This window comes from Oncorhynchus clarkii, chromosome 20 (assembly GCF_045791955.1).
Source record: "Oncorhynchus clarkii lewisi isolate Uvic-CL-2024 chromosome 20, UVic_Ocla_1.0, whole genome shotgun sequence".
NCBI lineage: Eukaryota > Metazoa > Chordata > Actinopteri > Salmoniformes > Salmonidae > Oncorhynchus > Oncorhynchus clarkii.
In genome coordinates, this window is record NC_092166.1 from 71754277 (window position 1) to 71781943 (window position 27667).

The 27667-nt window shown below is 43.7% G+C and overlaps 1 protein-coding gene across 2 annotated transcripts; it reads right to left on the bottom strand.

The window, feature by feature from the left end:
* Positions 1–27667, bottom strand: LOC139376867 (fibulin-7-like). 2 transcript variants are annotated; one of them, XR_011627967.1, is made up of 9 exons: positions 27264–27667; positions 22716–22878; positions 19522–19698; positions 13311–13436; positions 12786–12923; positions 11293–11430; positions 2763–2901; positions 90–1988; positions 1–43 (listed from the first exon to the last, which is right to left on the bottom strand). XR_011627967.1 is itself a non-coding variant. In XM_071119833.1 (8 exons), the coding sequence occupies exons 1-8, from the start codon at positions 27339–27341 to the stop codon at positions 1616–1618; spliced, it is 1401 nt and encodes a 466-aa protein (XP_070975934.1). In that variant the 5' UTR covers positions 27342–27667; the 3' UTR covers positions 72–1615. The 2 variants fall into 2 exon arrangements, 1 of the variants encoding a protein (XP_070975934.1); XM_071119833.1 differs by lacking the exon at positions 1–43 and having other exon boundaries at positions 72–1988; positions 12786–12992.

A 27667-nucleotide genomic window follows, 5' to 3' on the forward strand; every position in this document is an offset into this window, starting at 1 on the left:
GTATACTGTATTTTGGGATAGGGACATGGGCTGATCACTTGACCTTCCTCACTGTATTTTGGGATAGGGACATGGGCTGATCACTTGACCTTCCTCACTGTATACTGTATTTTGGGATAGGGACATGGGGTGCAAATCAGATCAAACTAGTATTGTAGGACTGTCTTTATTTCATGTATGGAGAAATAGTTATGTGCAATAATAATGACTTATTAAAACATTAGATGGCTGATATATTGTACACTGCATTTGCAGGGCTGCCAAATCACTGTAGTTACCATGTATTAATTACATCATATCTTAATTACATACTGAATATGAGCATAGTGGAAATATGTCCAAGTACAATATTACGGTTTCTATTGTAAAAAATAATAATAATAATGGGGGAAAAAAACACTCTTAGTTGTTCTAAGTGTTTAGGTCCTATAATCACGAAGCAAGTCAGTAAAAAACACTCTTAGTTGTTCTAAGTGTTTAGGTCCTATAATCACGAAGCAAGTCAGTAAAAAACACTCTTAGTTGTTCTAAGTGTTTAGGTCCTATAATCACGAAGCAAGTCAGTAAAAAACACTCTTAGTTGTTCTAAGTGTTTAGGTCCTATAATCACGAAGCAAGTCAGTAAAAAACACTCTTAGTTGTTCTAAGTGTTTAGGTTCTATAATCACGAAGCAAGTCAGTAAAAAACACTCTTAGTTGTTCTAAGTGTTTAGGTTCTATAATCACGAAGCAAGTCAGTAAAAAACACTCTTAGTTGTTCTAAGTGTTTAGGTCCTATAATCACGAAGCAAGTCAGTAAAAAACACTCTTAGTTGTTCTAAGTGTTTAGGTCCTATAATCACGAATCAAGTCAGTAAAAAACACTCTTAGTTGTTCTAAGTGTTTAGGTTCTATAATCCCAAAGCAAGTCAGTAAAAAACAGGTGTAAATTATACAAATTGTAAAAGCACACTGCATTGAATCACTGAGTATGTAACAATAAACAACAGCAACAAAATATTCAGATAAATCAGAGCCATGTTATACAGGGTGTGCATCCCAAATGGCACCCCATTCCCTACATAGTGCACAAATAAGTTGTGCACTTAATACGGAATAGGGTGCCACTTTGGACGCATATATGGGTTCATGTCTCTTAAAGGACTACTCTGTGATATTTACAGCCGTTTTTGATCATCAGCTTTAAATGAAAACTAAGTGGAGTAAATGAAGGAGTGGGCCTTTAAACAGATCTAGCCAATGGCATTACACATACATGAGCGCCGCCTCCGGTCACTATGGCAACCCCAGGGGCCAACTCCTGAGCGAATGAAAGAAAAATAATATTACCATTCCATTACCACTTTGTCAGTTTGTTTCACAAATGTTTACTCTCTCACATTCATTAACTCACTCACTCAACCATTCATTCATTTCAGCTACATCCTCACGAATATACTTTATAGTCAATGCCAGTCCAAACAATTCTGTGTCTGTCCCTCTCATTTTCTTTTAACTTCTCCTTCTCCCTCTGTCCTTCTCACTTCCTCATCCCTCTGTCAATTGCTCTATTTTTCTCTCCTCCTTCCTTCTGTCCCTCTCACTCGCTCCTCTGTCCTCTGTCTGTCCATCCTCCTCAGAAGTCATACGCCGACACAAGAACATGCACCTTCGCCACATGCTTAGCCTGGAAGGTGCGCTCACTATACTCGGACATATCCACATCAACGCTGATATCCTGCGGTCCTCGTAACCCCTGAACCAGGATCAGTTCACCCGTCTGGCGGTCCGACCTTTGCATCACAAACATCCCGCGGCTGTTGCCCCCGACGATGCCGAATCGCAGGCTGTCGGGGCCGGGGCGGCCAGGGGCGGCGGCAGTCGCCATGCGGAACAGGGTAGCCGGGGTCTGGAGGTTGGAGGGGAGGGAGAGGTAGTGGAAGGAGACCGTCTTAGGAGCCAGGTGACAGGAACGACTCTCCATAGGGCAGGGGTTCCTCTCACACTGACTGTGTGGGAGAAGAGAGGAGATGTTGATGTAATTTTGAGAGCGATAGGCTCTAGTGACATGAACATACAAATGTGTACACAGCACACAGAATCAAACAAACACAATCTGGTACCATCAACAGAGAACAATTCATTCCTTTCCCCGTCAGTACTGAGTCAAGCATCCCTGGTCAAAGTGTTTGAAATAAGACAAATTGTTTCAGTCTTGATTCATCTTGTATGAAGGAACTGTATTGTTTTGAGATTTTTTTACAAACATACTTTGTTTAAGTCGTACTGGTCTGGTTTTTATGAGCATTCCTATGAGACACACGCCTTCCAGTGACTGTGTTTGTTTTCTCTAAAACATAGCAATTGAATAAGTATGCAGAAGATACACTGTATATCTGGCTATCCCTCTAGATTGGAAACGTAATACTTTGCTAAACTAAAACGCTTCTTCAATTGGCTGCAGAGTGGACAATATTATCATTGGAAATTAGAAGAAAGCTGTCTGTCTCTTGAGAGTAGTGGATCTATCACGGGATTAAGAATAACACACGCACACACACACGCACACGCACACACACACACACACACACACACACACACACACACACACACACACACACACACACACACACACACACACACACACACACACTGTATCCACTCCCTCTGAATTGGTGGAATGCCTACAGTAGGAATACTGGTGGTCTGACCAATTATTCTACTGCTGGGGGAGGAATAATACACACACAAACACCAGGGGGTGTCTATCTGTATCTACTTACAAGGGAGACGTCTTGACGTAGCTGATGTTGCCGTGTGATCGGGGACACTCCGGGCTCACACACTGGAACCCTCCTCCAGTGTTGATACATGTTGTTCCTCTACTGCAGTTGTGCTGTTGGGTCAGACACTCATCCACATCTGGAGGAAAACATGAGAGAGGGATGAAAGAGAGGGCGAGAGAGGAGAGAGGGAGGGGGAAGAGAGAGGGAGGGAGGGGTAGGAGAGAGAGAAAGAGAGGGCAAGAGAGAGGAAGAAGAGAGCAAGGGGGAGTGAGAGAGAGAGGGGGGTTGGGACAGAGAGGAAGAAAGGGAGAATAAATTAAATAGAGAAATAAAGATTGACACGTCCAGCCTCTGACCCGCCCGACTGGCATCCTGCTTCGTGGTTAGTGTCGTCTGGGCTGGCGGGCAGGAGGGCTAGACTAGAGGACTGACTGTTTATTTGGTTGTTCAGTTTAGTCTCCCCAAAATGACTCGTCTCACATCCTGGATCAAGACATTCCTTATGGTCTGTTCTGCTGGGAACTAGTGAGGTCATCTGCTCTTCCACTGGCCAGCAGAGAAGGTAACGCTTCTTAAGCTACAGGGGAGTTGATGAAACTGGACTGGGGAGTAGAGACTATGGTCAGGCAAAAGACTGCGCACTGGACACATCCACAGAAATACATACAGCCACCTCCTCTTTCTCTCTCTCTCCCCCCCCCTCCCTTTCAAAGGGCCTCCATCCATAGCTAAGCTAACACACTGCAGAGCAATACCTCCCTTCACCACCATCGCCCTTCCTTTCCATAGACCTCTGAAGCTAAACCAACCATGAAGATATTTGTTTATCCCTTCTCTTCATCCCTCCATTCCCTCGCCTCTCTCCTCCATTCTCTCATTCCACCTTTATTAATCCTCCATAGCTAAACCATGTTTGTTTATTCATCCCTCCCTTCTCTTTGTCCGTCTTTCACCCCCCCCCCCCCCCCCCCCCCCCCTCCATTCCCTCATTTCACCTTTATTAATGTACTGCAAAGCCCCACAACCCCACTAGCCCCATTATTCAGGGCCAGGACCCAGGCTGTGTCTAGCTGGGTCACTTCTACAATGCACTGCCTTTTCTGTTCCCAGGAAATATTGTGTAAAATGTAGATCCCAAAAGGCTTTAAATATAAGGTCACGTGTCCTTTACCTTAAAAACAGAAAAATATGGATATTGAAAAGGAATGTTATGCATTTTTAACACTTTTGTCAGTGGATGTAGGTGTTTTACCATGTTTTACCGTGTTATTAATCAACTTCTACGAGAAATACAAGCCATAAAATATAAAAATATATTTCAAATCTTTCGTCATTATTTTATAGTCTCAGTTAAAATCTCTTTCATCTAAACTTTTTTTTTCATTATTGTATTTTTTATTATTGTATTTAATATTCTCTGTGTCCCTGATATCACTTCCCACCCTGTTAGTTTGTAGTAATTATCACAGAACCTTCCCACAATGACATCACTCAGAAAGTGCCATCATTTTTTGGTTGGAATCAATCAAATATCAATGGTGCAAAGCTAAACAAAACTAAACAATCGGTTTTATCTATTTTTCATGATGCTTGTCTGTTTGTCTCACTCATACATTTCCAGCCTGTTAGCGTAAATTATAGAGAAAATGTGTCACATTTCAACATGTAAAAATACATTTAGAAGTTAAAATCATCTTCAAGTGCTTACCATTATGCTAGCTTAAAGTAAAGATTCACCCATTTTTTAATATTATATTGCTTTTGTGTATCTCTGCGCAATGTTCTATCGATTCCCTGTGTAATTTCATGTTTCAATGTGTATCTGAGATATTGCTGTTCAAGCATTGGGATAAAGCCATTCTCACTACTCTAAATTAGGAATACGACAATTAGATCGCAAAAACGTATATCATAAATGTCAGTACTGGCCGATGTCATAACGTAGGATGTTGTCTTCTCTCATATTTTTTGCGATATTCCTACCTTGAGAAATGTGTAATTTAACAGAGGGTCTGCTTCTTCAGTCCAGGGTGAGGCACATCGATCTGCAGGTTGAACATGGTGAGCTTGTAGACTCCTAAATTGATAGTGCAGTTTTTTTTAGGCGATTTTACAGCTAACTAGCTACTTAACGTGCTGATATTGACTTTGGTATTATTGTGTGTAGCTACGTTTGCTAGCCAGTCAGCCCATAGAGAAAGCATTGCATTGTGGGTTTTGTAGTCGACTTGAGCTGCAATAGATTTCGACAACAATTTTCAGATTTTATTTAACCAGGCATGTCAGTTAAGAACTAATTCGTATTTATAATGCCGGCCTATCCCGGCCAAACCCGGACGACGCTGGGCCAATTGTGCGCCACCCTATGGGACTCCCAATCACAGCTGGTTGTGATACAGCCTGGAATCGAACCAGGGTCTGTCGTGTCACCTCTAGCGCTGAGATGCAGTGCCTCAGATTGCTGCGCCACTCGCCACTTGCTACCAACTTTACTATAACGACAAAATGAAACATTTGTTGACAAAAAATATTGTACATTACAGGAATGAGTGGTTTTGGGTGGATTGTTCCTTTAATCTCAATCCCCCACAGAAATATGTCTAATTCAGGCTCCAAATGTCCACCCTGTTAGGACTATGCAATGACTGTATGGTATTATGCACCTAGAGATTTAAGTGCCTGAGCTTGACCAATATGTTTTTCTGAAAGTCCTTTTTCTGATGGAATACTAAACAAATGAAAAATGTATAGGCTACTTTTATGTGGTCCAAAAGGCTGGTATAGTGCTGATGGTATAGATGGTATGAAAGACACAGCCATCAAATCCTTGCTTCCTCATTGTCATTGTTTACTCAATTCCTCTCAAAGCACAAGGAAGCAAGGATTTGACAGCTAACGTTTCCAGCCCCAGCCCTAGTCTGGCCCTCCCTGCCTGTAGCTTTGTAGTTATAAGCCCAGCTCTGCAGCTCCATGCATAGCGCCACAGCCAAAACACATGGAAATGAATGGGCCATTGTCCTCCATCCCCTCCTACTAGAAGTCTTCCCCGGTCCAAAAAGCTGGATCCGTTCCGAAATGGATCCGTGGCTTTCCCACCCGACCGATATATATATATATATATATATATTTTTTAAATGGAGACCAGTTCTGAACTAAACCAAGGACAGTCACACCCATTCCGAAAAGCACAGTGGAAAACAGACCCAAACTGTTTGGGATTCGACTGACACATTAAAATCCTGAGAGAAAGAGAGAGAGAAAGACACCTCCAACTCGGAGCTGCCAGCCCCATCAATAAGCAAGCGATATTGGCCACAGTTATTTGTCCTTAAAAACTGCCTATAACAAACTGCCTATAACAAACTGCCTATAACAAACTGCCTATACAAACTGCCTATAACAAACTGCCTATAACAAACTGCCTATAACAAACTGCCTATACAAACTGCTTATAACAAACTGCCTATACAAACTGCCTATAACAAACTGCCTATAACAAACTGCCTATAACAAACTGCCTGTAACAAACTGCCTATAACAAACTGCCTATAACAAACTGCCTATACAAACTGCCTATAACAAACTGCCTATACAAACTGCCTATAACAAACTGCCTATAACAAACTGCCTATAACAAACTGCCTATAACAAACTGCCTGTAACAAACTGTCTATACAAACTGCCTATAACAAACTGCCTATAACAAACTGCCTATACAAACTGCCTATAACAAACTGCCTATTACAAACTGCCTATAACAAACTGCCTATAACAAACTGCCTATAACAAACTGCCTATATAAACTGCCTATAACAAACTGCCTATACAAACTGCCTATACAAACTGCCTATACAAACTGCCTATAACAAACTGCCTATAACAAACTGCCTATAACAAACTGCCTATATAAACTGCCCATAACAAACTGCCTATACAAACTGCCTATACAAACCTTCTATACAAACTGCCTATACAAAAAAACAATTAGCTGTATTTCGATAGTAGTCTTTTGTTTTATTGGTTTTTACTTTCCTAAAACAATAGTTGTCTACCTCACGGTTAAGCTGTTGGAGATTTGAGCGACATGCATCAAGGCATTGCACGCATAAGGCCTAAGCATCCACTGTATGGTATTAATATAAAAAATATATATATTAAAGGAGACAAGCTTAGGCCTAGAGAGACGGAGAGGAAGATATAGATATTCCGGCGCCATGTTCCGGACATCGACATGGGATTTATTTTTAGTTGTCAGATAGGCTAGTACTGCTATACAGATATAGGTGTACAGAAGGACAATAATTCGTGAATTTTCGTTCAGAATATATTTGATATTGGTAGGCCTAAAACATTCTTCCTCTCCTCAAGATTTTAGATTAGATTCATTAGAATCCCCGTTAGTCGAAGGCAATGGTGACAGGGAGTCTTATTGGGGTCCGAAACATAACGAAGGCAATGGTGACAGGTAGTCTTATTGGGGTCTGAAACATAACGAAGGCAATGGTGACAGGGAGTCTTATTGGGGTCCGAAACATAACGAAGGCAATGGTGACAGGTAGTCTTATTGGGGTCTGAAACATAACGAAGGCAATGGTGACAGGTAGTCTTTTTGGGGTCCGAAACATAACGAAGGCAATGGTGACAGGGAGTCTTTTTGGGGTCTGAAACATAACGAAGGCAATGGTGACAGGTAGTCTTATTGGGGTCTGAAACATAACGAAGGCAATGGTGACAGGTAGTCTTTTTGGGGCTCGAAACATAACGAAGGCAATGGTGACAGGTAGTCTTTTTGGGGTCTGAAACATAACGAAGGCAATGGTGACAGGTAGTCTTTTTGGGGTCTGAAACATAACGAAGGCAATGGTGACAGGTAGTCTTTTTGGGGTCTGAAACATAACGAAGGCAATGGTGACAGGTAGTCTTTTTGGGGTCTGAAACATAACGAAGGCAATGGTGACAGGTAGTCTTTTTGGGGCTCGAAACATAACGAAGGCAATGGTGACAGGTAGTCTTTTTGGGGTCTGAAACATAACGAAGGCAATGGTGACAGGTAGTCTTTTTGGGGTCTGAAACATAACGAAGGCAATGGTGACAGGGAGTCTTTTTGGGGCTCGAAACATAACGAAGGCAATGGTGACAGGTAGTCTTTTTGGGGTCTGAAACATAACGAAGGCAATGGTGACAGGTAGTCTTTTTGGGGTCTGAAACATAACGAAGGCAATGGTGACAGGGAGTCTTATTGGGGTCCGAAACATAACGAAGGCAATGGTGACAGGTAGTCTTATTGGGGTCTGAAACATAACGAAGGCAATGGTGACAGGGAGTCTTATTGGGGTCTGAAACATAACGAAGGCAATGGTGACATGTAGTCTTTTTGGGGCTCGAAACATAACGAAGGCAATGGTGACAGGTAGTCTTTTTGGGGCTCGAAACATAACGAAGGCAATGGTGACAGGTAGTCTTATTGGGGTCTGAAACATAACGAAGGCAATGGTGACAGGTAGTCTTATTGGGGTCTGAAACATAACAAAGGCAATGGTGACAGGTAGTCTTATTGGGGTCTGAAACATAACGAAGGCAATGGTGACAGGTAGTCTTATTGGGGTCTGAAACATAACGAAGGCAATGGTGACAGGGAGTCTTATTGGGGCTCGAAACATAACGAAGGCAATGGTGACAGGTAGTCTTTTTGGGGTCTGAAACATAACGAAGGCAATGGTGACAGGGAGTCTTATTGGGGTCTGAAACATAACGAAGGCAATGGTGACAGGTAGTCTTATTGGGGTCTGAAACATAACGAAGGCAATGGTGACAGGTAGTCTTATTGGGGTCTGAAACATAAGGAAGGCAATGGTGACAGGTAGTCTTATTGGCGTCTGAAACATAACGAAGGCAATGGTGACAGGTAGTCTTATTGGGGTCTGAAACATAACGAAGGCAATGGTGACAGGTAGTCTTTTTGGGGTCCGAAACATAACGAAGGCAATGGTGACAGGTAGTCTTTTTGGGGCTCGAAACATAACGAAGGCAATGGTGACAGGGAGTCTTTTTGGGGTCTGAAACATAACGAAGGCAATGGTGACAGGTAGTCTTATTGGGGTCTGAAACATAACGAAGGCAATGGTGACAGGTAGTCTTTTTGGGGCTCGAAACATAACGAAGGCAATGGTGACAGGTAGTCTTTTTGGGGCTCGAAACATAACGAAGGCAATGGTGACAGGTAGTCTTTTTGGGGCTCGAAACATAACGAAGGCAATGGTGACAGGTAGTCTTTTTGGGGTCTGAAACATAACGAAGGCAATGATGACAGGTAGTCTTTTTGGGGCTCGAAACATAACGAAGGCAATGGTGACAGGTAGTCTTTTTGGGGCTCGAAACATAACGAAGGCAATGGTGACAGGTAGTCTTATTGGGGTCTGAAACATAACGAAGGCAATGGTGACAGGGAGTCTTATTGGGGTCTGAAACATAACGTAAAATACATTACAGACCAAATACTTTACATTTAAAAACATGAACATGTAGTGTGTGTGTGTGTGTGTGTGTGTGTGTGTGTGTGTGTGTGTGTGTGTGTGTGTGTGTGTGTGTGCATCGAGATGAGTCCATTGGAGTCAGTTGGAGTGTCAGTGCGCAATGCGTTCATAGGCCTGCTGTAGCTAAGCCTAATAATAGCCATACCATACCAAACGTTCACAAAAGTGATTTAACTATATTAGTGGTAATATCAAAAGTAACCCATGCCATTGTTTATAAGGAAAATACAAACATGTTATTATATTGCGGCATTACATTAATTACCAACAAAGACCAATTCCTACTGTAGGCCTACCCAACAAATGACAGCAGGGCTAATATTATTTATTTTACAACAGGCCTACTTTTAACCTGAAACTAAACACAGTTAGATCCTACTTTACCATGAAAATGTCTCAACAAAAAGAAACAAAACACTTTTTGAATAGTCCATTTAAATAACCGGTTTAGATTATTAAATATACTTACAATCATCATCATCATAATAACCATAATGATTTACAATAATATTAACGACTAAACAATTGATAATAAATACGAAAATAAATAAATGAAAGGTAGAAAATTGCATCAAACCTGAATAGCGAGTTGCACACAGACACGCAAACATTTTCTCATCTTTGTCCACTACAAAATTCAAACTTGTCCTCGAGGACTTTCCTCTTTTCGGCTTCTTTTCACTATAGTCTTTCTCCTCTAACTGAACATTTTCTTCAATGAAAAAGGACTCCATATTCGCAATCAACAGTAGCCTAGGCCAAGGCTCCTTTCACTCGCTCTCTCTCTCCTCAGCAGCAGGCGCACTTGAGGCGGGCAGCCTGAACCAGTTTCAGCTGGATATAAGCTATACGTTTTATTGAGTTGCAATTGTCTGGCACAGATAACAAACTCGCGCAGCTCTCATCACACAAACACTACATTAACAGAGGACAGGTACAATCGGGTAATTGCACATACCAGAGACACCAGGCACTTATATCAGACCCAGATCCAAGACAAATGTCAGAATTTAGGACCAGGACCACCACTCGGGTCCCTGGTGGATCTCAGAATTTCGGGTCTGTTGAAAACATGAAGACCTCTACCTTCTACCCTCTCTACAGCCCTCCATTCTCTCCTACCCTCCCTACTGCCCTCCATCCCCTCCTACCCTCCATCCTCTCCTGCCCCCCTTCCACCCTCCATTCCCTTCTACCCTCTCTTCTGCCTGCGTCCCTCCATCCCCTCCTACCCTACCTTCCCCCCTCCATCCCTCTATCTCCTTATCCCCTCCATCCCTCCCTTCCCCCCTCCATTCCTCTATCCCCTCCATCCCCTATCCCCTCCATCCCCTCCTACCCACCCTTCCCTCCTCCATCCCCTTATCCCCTCCATCCCTCCCTTCCCCCCATCCCTCTATCCCCTCCATCCCCCTATCCCCTCTATCCCCTCCTACCCTCCCTTCCCCCCTCCATCCCTCTATCCCCTCCATCCCCCTATCCCCTCCATCCCCTCCTACCCACCCTTCCCCCCTCCATCCCTCTATCCCCTCCATCCCCTCCTACCCTCCCTTCCCCCCTCCATCCCCTTCTATCCCCCCTTCCCCCCTCCATCCCTCTGTCCCCTCCATCCCCTCCTACCCACCCTTCCCCCCTCCATCCTTCCATCCCCTCCTACCCTCCCTTCCCCCTCCATCCCTCTATCCCCTCCTACCCACACTTCCCCCTCCATCCCTCTATCCCCTCCATCCCCTCCTACCCTCCCTTCCCCCTATCCCCTCCTACCCACCCTTCCCCCTCCATCCCTCCATCCCCTCCTACCCTCCCTTCCCCCTATCCCCTCCTACCCACCCTTCCCCCTCCATCCCTCTATCCACTCCATCCCCTCCTACCCACCCTTCCCCCCTCCATCCCTCTATCCCCTCCATCCCCTCCTACCCACCCTTCCCCCCTCCACCCCTCTATCCCCTCCATCCCCTCCTATCCTCCCACTCTCCTACCCTCCTGTCACTCACCCTCACAGCTCCTTCCATCAGGCAGCAGCTTGTAGCCTCTGGGACAGGAGCATTGGTAGGAGCCTGGGACGTTGACACACTCATACACACACAGCTTGCCCCCCTGGTCCAGCCGGTACACCTCACACTCGTTCACATCTGGGAGGAGAGAGAGAGTGTCACACCCTGACCATAGTTTACTTTGTATGTTTCTATGTTTTGGTTGGTCAGGGTGTGATCTGAGTGGGCATTCTATGTTACATGTCTAGTTTGTCTAGTTCTATGTTCGGCCTGATATGGTTCTCAATCAGAGGCAGGTGTTCGTCATTGTCTCTGATTGGGAACCATATTTAGGTAGCCTGGGTTTCACTGTGTGTTGGTGGGTGATTGTTCCTGTCTATGTGTTTTCACCAGATTAGGCTGTTTAGGTTTTCGTTACGTTCATCACGTTCTTTATTTTGTAGTGTTTGCATTGATTCGTGTTTTACGTTTGTTCATTAAAACATGGATCGCAATCTACACGCTGCATTTTGGTCCGACTCTCCTTCACATACAGAAAACCGTTACAGAGAGGAGGGGTGAGAGTGGTTTTATTTAACCCCTGAAGTTTTCTGAGCAAAAAAAACAACATTTATTTATTTTCATGGTTGGACATAAAATACTGTAAAACACCAGAAAATCAGCTCCAAGTGATTTTAATTTTGGATATCTGTTCCCAAGTATTCCAAGTATTCCCATACATAATACGTGATTGTAAAAAATGTAAGCAAGGTCTGAAATTATTGTTTTAGTCAAATATTGTATATCAGTCTACAAATGACTTGTAATTATGTTCCAGCCCCCTGACCATCCGCTCGAGAAAAAAATGGCCTGAGGCTGAATGTAGTTGATGATCCCTTCCTTAGAGTCATACATTTACAAGGATCGAGACAAGAATACAGGATAGAAAGAGAGGAATAGGTGGAAGGATAGGGAGGGATACAGTAGGTAGAAGGATTTGAGCTGAAGGGTAAGAGGCCCTCTGCCCAATCTCTCATCTGTCTGGCTGTCTGGGATGGGGTAAGGAGAGAGTTGTTTAATGCCTAATTAAGAGTTAGGGGCCAATAACATGACATCTCTGCAACAGCACAAGAGATGGAAATGGGTGCTCCAGGATCTAGACACATAAACTATGGACATTGCAGCCATGTGAAGCAGCCGACCTGGGTTCAAACAGTATTTGCTATCTTCAAATAGGAAGGTGGAGATATCGCCACCATATTTCTTATAACTATCCAATCCTCTCAGATCCTGACTAGTTAGTGGGTAGGGGCTAGATGCTAGGGGTTGTTTCTGGAAAAGGCCAGTCTTTCCCTGGCAGATGGAGTTGTCCGAGGTGCCACTCATATGAAACACAGCATCACAGCGTTGGGCTCTGTCCACTTTGGCATAGCCTGATTAAACCAGATTGAACCAAACTAACCAGGCTAACATAACCAAACTAACCAAGCTAGATCCCTGTCTGACTGTCTCACCCTGGCAGATGCTGTTGTCCGAGGTGCCACTCATGTGAAAGCCAGCGTCGCAGCTGCAGTGTTGGGCTCTGTCCACCTTGGCACAGCGGGGTCGTCGGCTAAACGCAGGGTCGTTCATGACGCTCCACTCAGGTGGCGCTGAACGCGACAGAGGGAGAGGGAGGAGCTTAAACTTCGCCCGGCGGCCCGGAGAGGGCCTGTGCACCACTGGACAACGCAACCACAACCACGCACAAAAAGCACAGGCACAAATACAACCACAGCACAACCACAACCCAACCATGCAGACGTACATGACAATACATGGACAAACAACAAAGACAAGGACATACACGTATCAAGGACTTGACAACACATACACAGACATAACACAACACATACAACAATGCACAGATATCCACAAATACAGTATGTACAACAGAACATCATATGTGAGATAGCAACAAATAGCAATGTAATGCAATTGTCTCTAGGTTCTATGTCCTATGGTAGGGTCTTAGGTTTATGAAGTCTGGTACCGCTGACCTGTCTGTGTCTGGTGCTGACAGCTGGATCCACTCCAGCTCTGTGGACAGGTGCACTTGTATTGGTTGACTCCCTCTACACAGGTCCCTCCGTTCTGGCATGGGTTACTGGAGCACTCACTCACATCTATGAACATAAGGGAGAGGTGAAAGAATGAAAGATTTCCCTGACCAAGATGGCTGCCCTGTAGTCACATTGCCTAGAAAGCCAATGTCAATTCTAGTGTTGTATTTAATTCTGTGGTTGACACTGTTCTAAATAGATACATCATGTCTCACACATGAATGAGCATACTGTTAGCTCTCTACTTATCTCAGTCCCATCTAGGGGCTGTAGGTCTGCTCTCTGTCCAGGGGATGGGTGATACAGCAGATTTAGACCAGACTAACCTGGCAGCATCGTTTACAGACAGAGGACAATTCATTCCTTTCTCCGTCAATACTCCCCTTCAGGTCTCCAGCCTCACTGTTCAAAGTGCTTGAAATGAGAGATGAAATGTTTCAGTCCTGATTCATACTGTATAAAGAAGTGGTGTTGTTTGAGCTAAATGGACTTGCACAGATGGGGAATGGATGGATGGTGATTTGTTTTAGTTTTTGTCAAATGAGCATGATGAACAAAGTTCTCCAGAGACCGTTGGCATGGTTTTATTAGCATTATGGTTTTAATGGTTTTAATTCTTGTAGAATTGTAATGTTAGGAGGCACATGCCTTTCACTGACTCCAAGAGTCTGTGTTTATGTAACTGCTTATAACAAGTGAAAAACTCCCTAGAAGAGGTTTGTACTGATTTTGTACTTATACATAAGGAGAAAAGGTTATTCTTTAAACATGGAAACTTATTCCATTGCAACAAAATTGCTTCTTCAATTGGCTGCAGAGTGGACAATGTTATCATTGGAAATTAGAAGAATGTCTGTTTCTTGAGAGTAGTGGATCTATCACGGGATTAAGAATAACACACACACACACACACACACACACACACACACACACACACACACACACACACACACACACACACACACACACACACACACCCACACACACACACACACACACACACACACACACACACACACACACACACTACTCTACCCTCATCCCCCCCTCCCTGTATCCACCATCACCTCTCTCTGAATTGGTGGATTGACTGGAGCAGGAGTACTGGGGGTCTGACACATTTTTGTGGATCCTTTGTTTCGAACTTTCAGAGGCAGCCCCATTCATCCCGGGTGCTACACCAAAAGGTTGATGCCGGAGACGAGGGAACAGAAGACTCAAGCAGCGAGCAAACCATCAACATTCAGTTCCTGGACAATAAAGTAGATGCGCTCAGGGCGAGGATCTCCTTCCAGAGAGACATAAGGGACTGTAACATACTATTGATTTCTTTCTTTTTGTGCGTGTTTACTTGTTTGATATTTTACTGCATTGTTACGAGCTAGTAACATAAGTATTTCGCTGCACCCGCTCTAACATCTTCTAAACTGTGTACCTCGAACAATAAACTTTGATTCGATTTTTATTCTGCTAGGAGGAGGAATAACACACGTACACGTCCCATTTAGGGTGACCTTGTTTGAGCTGGAGCAGCCCCTGAAAGCCAGGCTGAAAGGGAGAAGGCAGCCCATCCCGTGAGCCAGCCGGCTGGCCAACTAAAGGGGTACCAAGCCGCACATAAACAGATAAGGGGATGAGAAGAAAAGGCCCATTCTTCATCGTGGCTGGAGCTCAGAGCCCTCACTGAATGAACCCCTCGTTAAAGTGGCAATAAAGGACACAGAAAACACCTGTACTAGACTGCATTCCAGAGGGGGGCACATTCCCCTATTCCCCTTCCCCTCTCTGTGTTGGTGCTATTCCCCCATAATAACGACTACGTCACAAATGGCATTATATTCAATTTTGACCAGGGCCCATAAGTAGTGCACAACACAGATAATATGATGTCATTTGGGATGCAGTCCAGGAGTTGTCCAGGGGTTCCAGAAGGCAGAGGTTAAGTTCATCCATGCTGTTCCTCTCTTCAGTCTCTTTGTCCAGGGGTTCCAGAAGGCAGAGGTTAAGTTCATCCATGCTGTTCCTCTCTTCAGTCTCTTTGTCCAGGGGTTCCAGAAGGCAGAGGTTAAGTTCATCCATGCTGTTCCTCTCTTCAGTCTCTTTGTCCAGGGGTTCCAGAAGGCAGAGGTTAAGTTCATCCATGCTGTTCCTCTCTTCAGTCTCTTTGTCCAGGGGTTCCAGAAGGCAGAGGTTAAGTTCATCCATGCTGTTCCTCTCTTCAGTCTCTTTGTCCAGGGGTTCCAGAAGGCAGAGGTTAAGTTCATCCATGCTGTTCCTCTCTTCAGTCTCTTTGTCCAGGGGTTCCAGAAGGCAGAGGTTAAGTTCATCCATGCTGTTCCTCTCTTCAGTCTCTTTGTCCAGGGGTTCCAGAAGGCAGAGGTTAAGTTCATCCATGCTGTTCCTCTCTTCAGTCTCTTTGTCCAGGGGTTCCAGAAGGCAGATGTCAAGTTCATCCATGCTGCACTCATATATTTCATTACAGCACCACGGCCCATGGTCTAATAGCAGCAACTATGTTAAGCATGCTATTGATGGCTCACATCTCTGCCAGCCCGGCCATCGCTACTGGCACTAGCCGAGACATTCCAATGTGCATTCCAAATGTCACCCTATTCACATAGGTCTCTGGTCAAAAGTAGTGCACTAAATAGGGAATAGGGCGCCATTTGAGACACATCCGAAGTGGTACAGTCAGTTCAGTCAATGTGTGCTTAGGTCTCAAAGGAGACGGTGATGTTGATGTTTAAAACGACCAGGAAAAGACCCAACTTGCACAATATCATCTCTGTGGATGGGTTCTAAAGGGGTAGTCCTGTACATATATAACATGTCTAAATTTAGAGTTTGGCTTTAAAAAAGCACTATTGAGAGAGAGAGGATAAAAAATGTCAAATATGTGGAAAATGAGTTTAAAAATATCCCAGGGAGTGAAATAGGTCTATACATCTGTACCTGTCCTGTGGTCAGGTGGCCCCGGGGAAGGCAAATAAACACCATGGGATTAGGAGAGGAGTCAAAATACAGTTAACCCTCAGAAGCAAAGACCTACCTCTTTCCCTCTCATTTTATCTCTCCCTCTCCCTCTAGCTCTCACTCTATATAGCACTCTCGTTCAAAATACAGTTAGCCCACAGAGCTAAAGACCCAGAGACTCTGCCCTCCTTCTATCCTTATTTCTCATTCCCTCTCTCTCCCTCTATCTATCCCTCTCACTCTCTCTCCCTCTATCTATCCCTTTCCCTCTCTCTATCCCTCTCACTCTTTCTCCCTTTATCTATCCCTTTCCCTCTATCTCTCCCTTTCCCTCTCCCTCTCTCTCCCTCTATCTATCCCTTTCCCCCTATCTATCCCTCTCACTCTCTCTCCCTCTATCTATCCCTCTCCCTCTCTCTCCCTCTATCTATCCCTTTCCTCCTATCTATCCCTCTCCCTATCTCTGTCTCTCCCTCTATCTATCCCTCTCCCTATCTCTGTCTCTCCCTCTATCTATCCCTTTCCCTCTATCTATCCCTCTCACTCTCTCTCCCTCTATCTATCCCAATCCCTCCCTCTATCTATTCCTTTCCCTCTATCTATCCCTCTCACTCTCTCTCCCTCTATCTATCCCTCTATCTATCCCTCTCCCTCTATCTATCCCTCTCACTCTCTCTCCCTCTATCTCTTTCCCTCTATCTATCCCTCTATCTATCCCTCTCCCCATCTCTCCCTCTATATATCCCTCTCCCTATCTCTCCCTCTATATATCCCTCTCCCTATCTCTCCCTCTATATATCCCTCTCCCTATCTCTCCCTCTATTTATCCCTCTCCCTATCTCTCCCTCTATCCATCCCTCTCCCTCGCTCTATCCATCCCTCTATCTCGCTCTATCTCTCCCTTTCTCTCTCTCGCTCTCTTTCTACCCCTCTCTCTCTATCTATCCCTCTCTCTCCTTCTATCTCTCTCCCTCTCTCTATCTATCTCTATCTATCCCTCTCCCTCTCTCTATCCATTCCTCTCTCTCTCTCTCTCTCTCTCTCTCTCTCTCTCTCTCTCTCTCTCTCTCTCTCTCTCTATCTATCTCCCTCTCTCTATCTATCCCTCTCTCTCTCTCTCCCTCTCTCTCTATCTCTCTCTCCATTCCTCTAACCTCTTATAGGTCAGGTATTTTTCACTCTACACATTTTCACTCTCTTCTCTCTCTTTTTCTGTTTTTCTCTCTCCTTTTCTCTCTCCCCTTGTCTTTCTCCCCCCTCTATCCCTTCATCTCTTCCCCTTTCTTTCCTCATATTCTCTTCCTCTATCACGCTCTCTCTCTTTTCCTCTCTCTTTTTCTCCCTCTCTCTTCCTCCGTCATCAATCTTTACAGGACTACAGGGCCCTCTGTCTGAACAGACTACTCTAGATTCTAGAACAACAAAGGGTCTGGGTCGCAGATGCCAGATTTCTGTCCAGTAGTGTTCAGTCAGAGCAGTTCCTTACAGGAATCTCTGTCTGTTAACTCTTCAGTCTGTCTCAATGTATTTATTCTTTGCTCAACTCTGAGTAGTTGAGGGTGCACTGTCTGGCACAACCCAATAATTAATGCAGGGCTGGGTTAATTTCATTGGGTAGCAAATGAAAGAAAACAGACTGAAACAGAGATGGACTACCTGGAATTGTCCAATGAAAAACTCACATTTTTCGTGGTTAAACATTTTACATGACATGCCCCAAAGAACACGGCCTAGATTTAATTTTAGCCAACTGTTTTTGTAGCCACTGCAGCCACTCTGACCACAGTTATATCAGAAAATCTTCATAGGTCAAATTGTGAAGAACAGGATGGGAGTTTAAAGTGATAGTGATGTCAGTAGTAAAAGCTAACCACTAACAGGTATATGGATGGATCGCCACTGTGCAGACACATACTTTGGAAACACAGCTTCAATACACCACCGCACTCTAATATAACATTAGCACGTGTTAAACATTCCTCCTTACTCTTTATTAACACCCCTTCCCCCTCTCTGCTGCCCTCTCTGTCTCCCTCTCTGCTGCCCTCTCTGTCCCCCTATCTGCTGCCCTCTCTGTCCCCCTCTCTGTCCCCCTCTCTGTCCCCCTCTCTGCTGTCCTCTCTGTCCCCCTCTCTGCTGCCCTCTCTGTCCCCTCTCTGTCCCCCTCTCTGCTGCCCTCTCTGTCCCCCTCTCTGCTGCCCTCTCTGCTGCCCTCTCTGTCCCCCTCTCTGCTGCCCTCTCTTTCCCCCTCTCTGTCCCCCTCTCTGCTGCCCTCTCTGTCCCTTCCTCTGCCCCCTCTTTGCTGCCCTCTCTGTTCCTTCTTCTGTCCCCCTCTCTGTCCCCTCTCTGCCCCCCTCTCTGCTACCCTCTCTGTCCCTTCCTCTGTCCCCCTCTCTGCTGCCCTCCCTGTCCCATCCTCTGTCCCCCTCTCTGCTGCCCTCTCTGTCCCTTCCTCTGTCCCCCCCTCTGTCTCTTCCTCTGTCCCCTTCTCTGTCCCTTCCTCTGTCCCCCTCTCTGTCCCTTCTTCTGTCCCTTCCTCTGTCCCCCTCTGTCCCTTCCTCTGTCCCTTGCTCTGTCTCCCTCTCTGTCCCTTCCTCTGTCCCCCTCTCTGCCACCCCCCGTTCCCCTCTCTGTCCCCTCCCCTCTCTGCCCCCCTCCGACTGATGATAAAAGGTATTTACAGTAAATTCCAGGGCGTTGTGAAGACAGAGTCCATGGCAGCAGCACTAGTGAATAACAACAGGAGAAGAGGAGTAGTGTGACCTTTACAATTTACAGTGACTGGCTGATGTGAACTCAAGTCATTTTAAAGAGGAACATTTGTGTAGGAAATAGCAAAACTGCAATGTAATGTGTGAGATAGGCTCTGGTTTCAGGTGGACAGACAGACAGACAGACAGACAGACAGACAGACAGACAGACAGACAGACAGACAGTGGACAGACAGTGGACAGACACATTGGAACATTGTTCCTAACTTAATGCCAAATAAAGATATGGTGGTGTAATGTGTGCGGGTCCCATCTCTTCAAGTTTTCCTCAGCTTTGCACCACCTAAAGTGATGTGTGTTTGACTATATTGCCCATTTGGACGGACGGACAGACAGACAGACAGACAGACAGACAGACAGACAGACAGACAGACAGACAGACGGACAGACAGACAGACATGTACCTTTACAGATAGTGTTGACACCACTCCAACTCCCGTTCTCTTGACACACACGTGTCCCGGGGCCCACCAGATGGTAACCATGGGAACAGGTGAAATGGACTTCATGACTGATGAAATACTTGGAGCCAAACTTTGTCCCGTGGACAGGGGCTTCCAGGGAGGGGCATACAGAGGGGGCTGGGGCAGAGAGAGAAGAGGGAGGGAGGACAGAGGGAGGGAGAGGAAGATGGGGGGAGGAAGAGAGGAGAGAGAAGATTGTCACACATGTATGCATATGGAGTCACCCAGCATCCTGTGGTATTTAGTGCCTGAGGACATACACATGTCCCGGGTACTGTTGGTACTGTAGGACTCTAGGACCACTTCATGGGAAAAGACTGACGCAATGCCTCATTTCATTCAACAGATTACTGCTACTAGCCGTTTTGGAGGAGAGGGGAAACCAACAACACCAGTTCTAAAACCAAATAAAACAGCTACTTGAAATAGTTCTCGACAAATGACCATTTTATTGAGAGAAACTAGGCCTACTACAAATGCAGAAAGGAAAAAATGACCATTTTATTGAGAGAAACTAGGCCTACTACAAATGCAGAAAGGATAAAATGGCAGCAATAATAGAAAATAATTCCACAAATGTACAGAATTGAAAGCCAAGGTGTTGTAATTACACACTGATCAAATGCTCCCTTCCTTTAACTGTAGAAAAATATGCCTGAAAGATGAGGTATGTTGGTTGTTTCAAAAGGCTGATTCCTGCCGTACCTGTGTTCTGGAGTTAGCCTACTACTTACAATTGAAAGCCAAGATTTTAATGTAATTAGATCAGTATGTGCTTCTTTTCTAAATCTGGATGTAAATAAAGAGGTTTGACCTCTAGTACAGTACAGCTTACGCTTTTGGGATAAACACCCCACACCCTGTCAATTGCATAATATTGTACCTCTCAAAGTAAAATTGTATGGAAATGCTGTAAGTAGTAGGCTAACTCCACAACACAGGTACGGCAGGAATCAGCATTTTGAAACATAACCAACATACCTCATCTTCCAGGCATATTTTTCTACAGTTAAACGCAGGGAATGTTCTTACTGTGCTTTCAATTTTCAACTAATTGAAAGCACAGTAAGAACATTCCCTTCATTTGACTGTACAAAAATATGCCTTAAAGTAGTTTTTTTCTTTCCAAAGATGATTGGAAGCACAGTCTTTTCACTGTCCCCAAATCCAGAACAAACTTAAGAAAGCGTGTAGTATTATATAGAGCCATTATTGCACGGAAATCCGTTCCATCTCATATTGCTCAAATAAACAGCAACACCACACAGCACAACCTCACAGCACAGCGCCTCTCCCCTAGATAGTTTCTGTGTATGCACTGATATGCAGGCTACGTGTGCTATACACCTTCCTAATATTGAATTGCAGAACATCCTCATTTCGTTGGGGCATAGACTCTACAAGGTTTCGAAAGCATTCCGCACGGATGCTGGCCCATGTTGACTCCAATAGTTCCCACAGTTGTGTCAAGTTGGCTGGATGATACACACAGGAAATTGTTGAGCGTGGAAAACCCAGCAGTGTTGCAGTTCTTGACACAAACTGGTGCGCCTGGCACCTACTACCGTACCCCGTTAAAAGGCACTTCATTTTTAGGTTTTACCCATTCACCCTCTGAATGGCACACATACACAATCCACGTCTCAATTGTCTCAAGGCTTAAAAATCATTCTTTAACCTGTCTCCTCCCCTTCATCTACACTGATTGAAGTGGATTTAACAAGTGACATCAATAAGGAATCATATTTTTTTACCTGGATTCATATGGTCAGTTTGTCATGGAAAGAGCAGGTGTTCATAATGTTTTGTACCCTCACTGTAACTATACAACAATAGAATTAGGAGAAGAGAAATCTTTCAAGTAATTGCAAGCACATGGCTAAACAGTGTCTAGTTTATTTTTGAGCAAAAGAGAGAGAGAGGGGGAGGTTTGTTCTATACCAGTAAGAGCAGAGCTATCATCCACATGTCTGGGGCTAAATTACACAATTCCACTTCCTGTCAGTCTCCTATTGAGTGCTCGGTGTGTACTGTAATGGTACCAAATGACATTCTCTCTCTCTCTCTCTCTCTCTCTCTCTCTCTCTCTCTCTCTTCCTCTCTCTCTTCTCTCTCGCTCTATCCCTCTCTCTCTCTTTCTCTCTTTTACTATCTCTCTCAAAATAGCAGCTGATGAATGACTCTATTCATCCATTTTCACAGGAATAGAATAGAAAGAAATAGAATCGAATAGAATAGAATTGAAAATAACACAATAGAACTTGCTATGGCTAAGTTTGATAGAAACCCCTGATAAGCCTAACTAGTTGTCTGGAAGAAAAACATTTGATCCAAAAGGACAGCGGTAACTACTAGAAGACCAACGATTTCCACATTGACCCAATACTGAGGTTTATCTACTAAAGCGTCAACATCAGGTCGAAGAGAGTTCACATGTCATTTAAGTGCTATGCAGAAGCTTGGGTTTCAGTGGGAAACTTTAAACTTTAAGCTAAACTTTCAAATCTAACCGTTTCCTTATTTTGTTGATTTATTGACCACAAAACCAGGAACGGGGATGTGAATCTCATCAATGCACATTATGGTAAACAGTACTGACATGGTAAACAATAGAATAACTTCCCCAAAATCCAATGATGGTAGACCACACACTACTCCCTAGCCTCTAACACTCCTCCCCTTACCCTCTGGTTAGGATGTTATGTCTCTGCAGTAGAGCCCCTCTTAAGGACAATGGAAGTAGGCCCAGGCTAGGGGATCTTTAGGCCTGGGCCTGGCTCTCTAAACATGGTGCATAAATAGAGGACAAAAGTGGAGTAAATTGAAAGACAATCAAAGTAGATTTCTGGTTTTAATAATAAAGAAGCATTTCTGAAATCGACTTCCATTATCATTCAACGTGCTCCAATTTTCTCCTCTGTTGATGAATTCATTTTTTTATTTTACCTTTATTTAACTAGGCAAGTCAGTTAAGAACAAATCATTCATCAGCTGCTATATTGAGGAGAGACAGCTAGAGAATGAGAGCAAGATAGCGTAAAGAACCCTTAGGCTGGTCTGTACATGGCTATATAAGAGTTTGATTTCAGGTGCTGCAGAGTGCTGGAGAAAGGCTATACTCTCGGGCTACTCACCAGCCGACTGATCGGCCTGAGGCAACTTGGAGACAGAGTTCTGTAGGGTTGCCAGTTTTGACTTCATGATGCGTAGTCCCTCTGTGAATCTCATCTCCTGTCCCTTCAGAAACTTCTCCATCTGACGGAGAACACCAACCACCTGGTGTTTATCCATGCAGTTCTAGAGACAGAGAGACACATACAGTACATGTTAACCACAGGAGGTTGGTGACACCTTAACTGGGGAGAACGGGCTTGTGGTAATAACTGGAGCAGAACCAGTGGAATGGTATCAAATACATCAAACACATGGTTTCCATTCCATTTGCTCTGTTCAAGGCCATTATTATGAGCCATTCTCCCCTCAGTAGCCTCCTGTGATGTTAACATAAGATATCATACAGTTACATACATGTATAACTGGTCAAACATGAAAACAACATGAAGAACATGGTTCTTGGTGGTGTTTGTCCATGCAGTTCTGGAAAATAATGAAGCACATACCAGTACAGAACTGGGAAATTAGAAACTAAGGAGTGTTGGCTTTCAGTTTTACAAGCCACAACCTATTTTGTTCTTAGTCACACACATAACCAAATGTTAAAACAACAAGTATTTGAAGATATTAAACCATGATTAATATCAATTTAATGGGAAGCATATAAATAAACCATGATTTGCACTATGACAGTATTATAGCGCAATTAAAATGAGCAAGCTTCAATAAATCACAACTACCAATAAAATCCACAAAATGTGTAATCGTCATAACATATGAGAAGAGGCAGGTATGATTTAACAAGCCTAGCGCAGCTGTGGTAGTTAATGACATCACCCGATTAACTCCAAGGCACGTCCCCAAATGGCACCCTATTCCCTATATAGTGCACTACTTTTGACCAGAGCACTATGGGCCTTGGTCAAAAGTAGTGCACTATATACACTATACACAATATACATAAAAAGGGTCCCAAAAGGGTTATTTGGCTGTCCCATAGGATAACCTTTTTTTTCTTCCAGGTAGAACTCTTTTGGGTTCCATGTAGAACCCTAGTGTTCTAAATGGAACCCAATAGAGTTCTACCTGGAACCAAAAATGGGTTCTTCAAAGGGTTCTCCTATGGGGATAGCCGAAAAACCCTTTTAGGTTCTAGATAGCACATTTTTTCTAAGAGTGTAGGGAATAGGCTGCCATTTGGGATGTACCCAAATCAAACTTCAAAATGTCTGGTGGTGGGTGGGTTCTGTGATGGCTGTGGTTACAAATATTGACATTCCGCCTGTGTTCCCTAGCATTTCCAACAACCGTCGCCAAAACAAATCCCAATCCAATTTCACAGCTGCACAGGTGTTTTCAACAAGACCAATAACATTTATATCATTGTAGTATTATTAGTGGTGGAAAAAGTACCCAACTGTCATACTTGAGTAAAAGTAAAGATACCTTAATAGAAAGTTACTCAAGTAAAAGTGAACGTCACCCAGTAACATACTACTTGAGTAAAAGTCTAACAGTATTTGGTTTTAAAAATACTTAAGTATCAAAAGTAAATGTAATTGAAAAAATATACTTACGCATCAAAAGTAAAAGTATAACTCATTTAAAATTCCTTATATTAAGCAAGGCGGACGGCATCATCTTCTTGTTTTTAAAATGTACGGATTGCCAGGGGCACACTGAGTCTGTCAGATCAGAGGCAGTAGGGATGACCAAGTGTTCTCTTGATAAGTGTGTGAATTTAACAATTTTCCTGTCCTGCTAAGCATTCAAAATGTAATGAGTACTTTTGGTTGTCAGGGAAAATGTATGGAGTAAGAAGTACAATATTTTATTTGGGAATGTAGTGGAGTAAATGTAAAAGTGGTCAAACATATAAATAGTAAAGTAAAGTACAGATACCCCAAAAAATGATTTAAGTAGTACTTTAATGTATTCTTCCTTAAGTACTTTACACCACTGAGTATTATTATAGTAATGTTGTTGGTTGTGATTTCAGAGATCAAATAATGATAACATTCATATCGTTGTGTTATTACTGTATTAGTATTATGGCTGTGGCCTGCCACCTGGTCATGGAAGATTCAGCAATTATATCCTTCTATTAACATTCAGAAGTCATACCCAGGATTCCTGAAAGAAAGAGCCTGACAACGACCTTTGGGTCAAAACAGTGCACCTGAAAGTTATTGGCTGTGCGTACACTACTTCTAAAGTAATAACCTTCTAGCCACAGCTGTCTCCGCTAGCCCTCAAAACCCTCCTCCCCCTGGTCCTGGTACTCACTTGGAGGAACATGTGAGAGGCCGCCACACCATGCACCTCTCACTGTCTGTCTCTCTCCCTCTCTCTCTACCCCTCGCTCTATTCTTCATTTTCTCCTTCTTCTCCAGTGTCAGACAATACAGCAGCTGGACCAAAGCTGTTTGACAGATGTCTGTCAGTGAGACCTCTGTCCAGAACCCTGGCCCTCTGTATATTTACATGGCAGGAAACACAGAGGTTGCATCCCAAATTACACCCTATTTCCTATATAGTGCAATACATTTGACTGAGGTCGATGCAAAAATAATGCACCATATAGGGAATAGGGTGCCATTTGGGACACAGCTACAGACTCCTTGGATAACAAACCCTGAATGGACCAGCTTTGTATTCAGCTTCAGCACATAGCCTGGATGCCATGAGCCCATGAGCTATTTGAGAGCAGGCTGTTGACAGATAAGCTCATTCCAAAGTCTCAGAGAACAGTGAAATAAATGGATGTTTGCTAATCCTTTTCAATCATATTTAACAAGTCTGTAGAAAAGTGTAATTTCTCAGGTGAGGGCATACCTTGCATACTTGAAATGACAATCAATGCCCACTGTGAGTACTGCAATAACTTTCCTAAACTTAAGAAATCCCATTGATTCTGCCCTTGAGGCAGAACTGCCCTTATAAAGGTCAATTCTCAGAGGGGCATTGGCCAAGAGTAGGCCCTATGCTTCAATAAGACTTCTTCCATGTGCTCTTTTCTTTTCTTTGACGACTCTCCCACAGGGTAAATGGAAATGCCACTAACTGACACAGTAGTGGACTCATATCCATCCTAGCAACACACACAAACACACACACAAACCAGGGCTCAGACTACAATTTTTCCCTTGATGGCACCAGCCCATGATTTGTTCGCACCCAAATGAAATTGCAACGTCACTCAATTGAAAACATTTGTATCATCTTATGAAGTAATTCATAGTGCTTTATTAAAATGTGTAATAGACTACTGAGGTGCTATTCAAGAAACACGTTGCTTCGTCATCTTCTCATGTTGTTATTCAAATTATTTTGATGTGCAACCTAATTCAGTGATTGTCTTGCATTTTGGGTTGACAATTATGCTATTGTGGTTAGATTTTACTGTTAAAATAGGGCTCCAGAATGTTCTGGTTTGTTTTTGTTCAATAGAGATGAAATTGCCTGCATTTTTATGTGCACTAATATCATAGGTTAACGGTATATTTGGGGCTAATTCACCACCTGAGTAAGTGGAAACTCAAAACACACTCGCTAGATTGCTGACTCTAAATAGAATACCCACTGCTAGTAGCCATGTAAATATAACAGTCAATGTTGAATATCCCCAAAAACGCTGCAGTTGTAGTTTAGCGCCCAATAAGGCCTTTGCAATCCCAATGGCCAATGCATATTTTCGCGCTCCATAGGCCTATCGCAAACCATATCACATATCTTGTTATAAATAGTTGCCATTGAGCTCAAAATTGAGAGCTGACACCGTTGAATAGTTGTGTTTTCCGCAGCAGGCCCCAGCGAAAGAGGTAGAGGGGCAGGTTGACACTGTCATTACGGGAATCATGAGGATAATGAACTTTACTGTTTGACCAAATCATGGTTTTAGCCTTTTAAGAGAGGTGACCATGTAGAATGTGGAGTTCGCACTGATGCGAATGGTCCCAGTCTGGAGCCCTGCACACAAACACGCACGCACACACACACGCACGTACACACACACACACAGTGGGCTCATATATAGATGGCTTGTTTTAGAATCCTGGACAAAGATGCCGAAAGGCGTCCAAGAGTCAGTGCTCACGGCTTCCCTCTTATTATCTTTCAATAGGTATTTTCCCTTGCTCAACGGGATATTTGTCTAATCCTGTAAGGACAGTCCTTGCTCATTTGTGATGAGGACATGGCCAATAATAGCCTACATGTTCAAATCATGGCTAAACCTTTTACATTGGAACATACCAGGGAAGGATAGCAATTGCAAGTTAAGGTTTGTTTTGTCTGAGGAAGAACATGAAGGACTACGTGTACAGATAACAAAACACTGGAAGACATATTTATACGTGTTAATTAATGTAGCCTTCTTTTTTGAGCGTAACATAAAGCTAATTAACTGTAGCCTAGAGTAACTTTTGCAGCATGGGTTGTTGTTGAGGAAAAAAACAATAACTTTTCCAACAAAATATTCTTAAAAATTACGCATCTCTCTCTACGCGTAATAAGCATGTAGCCTACCACACACACATACACAGATGATAGGTGCGAAGACTACAAACCTGTCCGCCACCATTGCAGGTATGGATAGTTGTCAGACACAGAAAAAGCAAACCGCTGCGCAGCATGGATAGTGCCATAACTTTAATTCCTACTGGATTGGTGTTGGAATGATATCCGATTTTTTCTCCAAATGGTCAAACTTAGTCAGGTGTTTAAAGAATAGAAAACCAACGAACTCAACTTCGATTTCCGAAGCTCCTCCGCAGCGTTTGCGCAACTGAACTGGCAGTGTGTGGATTCAGGATGGGAACTAAGATACTTCTCATCAGGTGGTACGAGCGACAGTTGGGATGCTGTGCGCTCCCGTTCCCGTCCGTGCGCTCTTGGATAGACTATGATGAGAGTGAGCCTGAATCTACTGCTTAACCTAACTGAAAATGTAGACTTTGAAAAGCGATGGATG

Bases quoted from the DNA above. Each gene is read 5' to 3' on its own strand.
- LOC139376867 (XM_071119833.1), bottom strand. From the start codon at position 27,341: ATGGCACTATCCATGCTGCGCAGCGGTTTGCTTTTTCTGTGTCTGACA. The intron at 22,879-27,263 runs GTTTGTAGTCTT...CTCTGTCTCTAG, and splicing joins CCTGCAATGGTGGCGGACAG to AACTGCATGGATAAACACCA. The intron at 11,431-12,785 runs GTGAGACAGTCA...CTCTCCTCCCAG, and splicing joins GGACAACAGCATCTGCCAGG to ATGTGAACGAGTGTGAGGTG.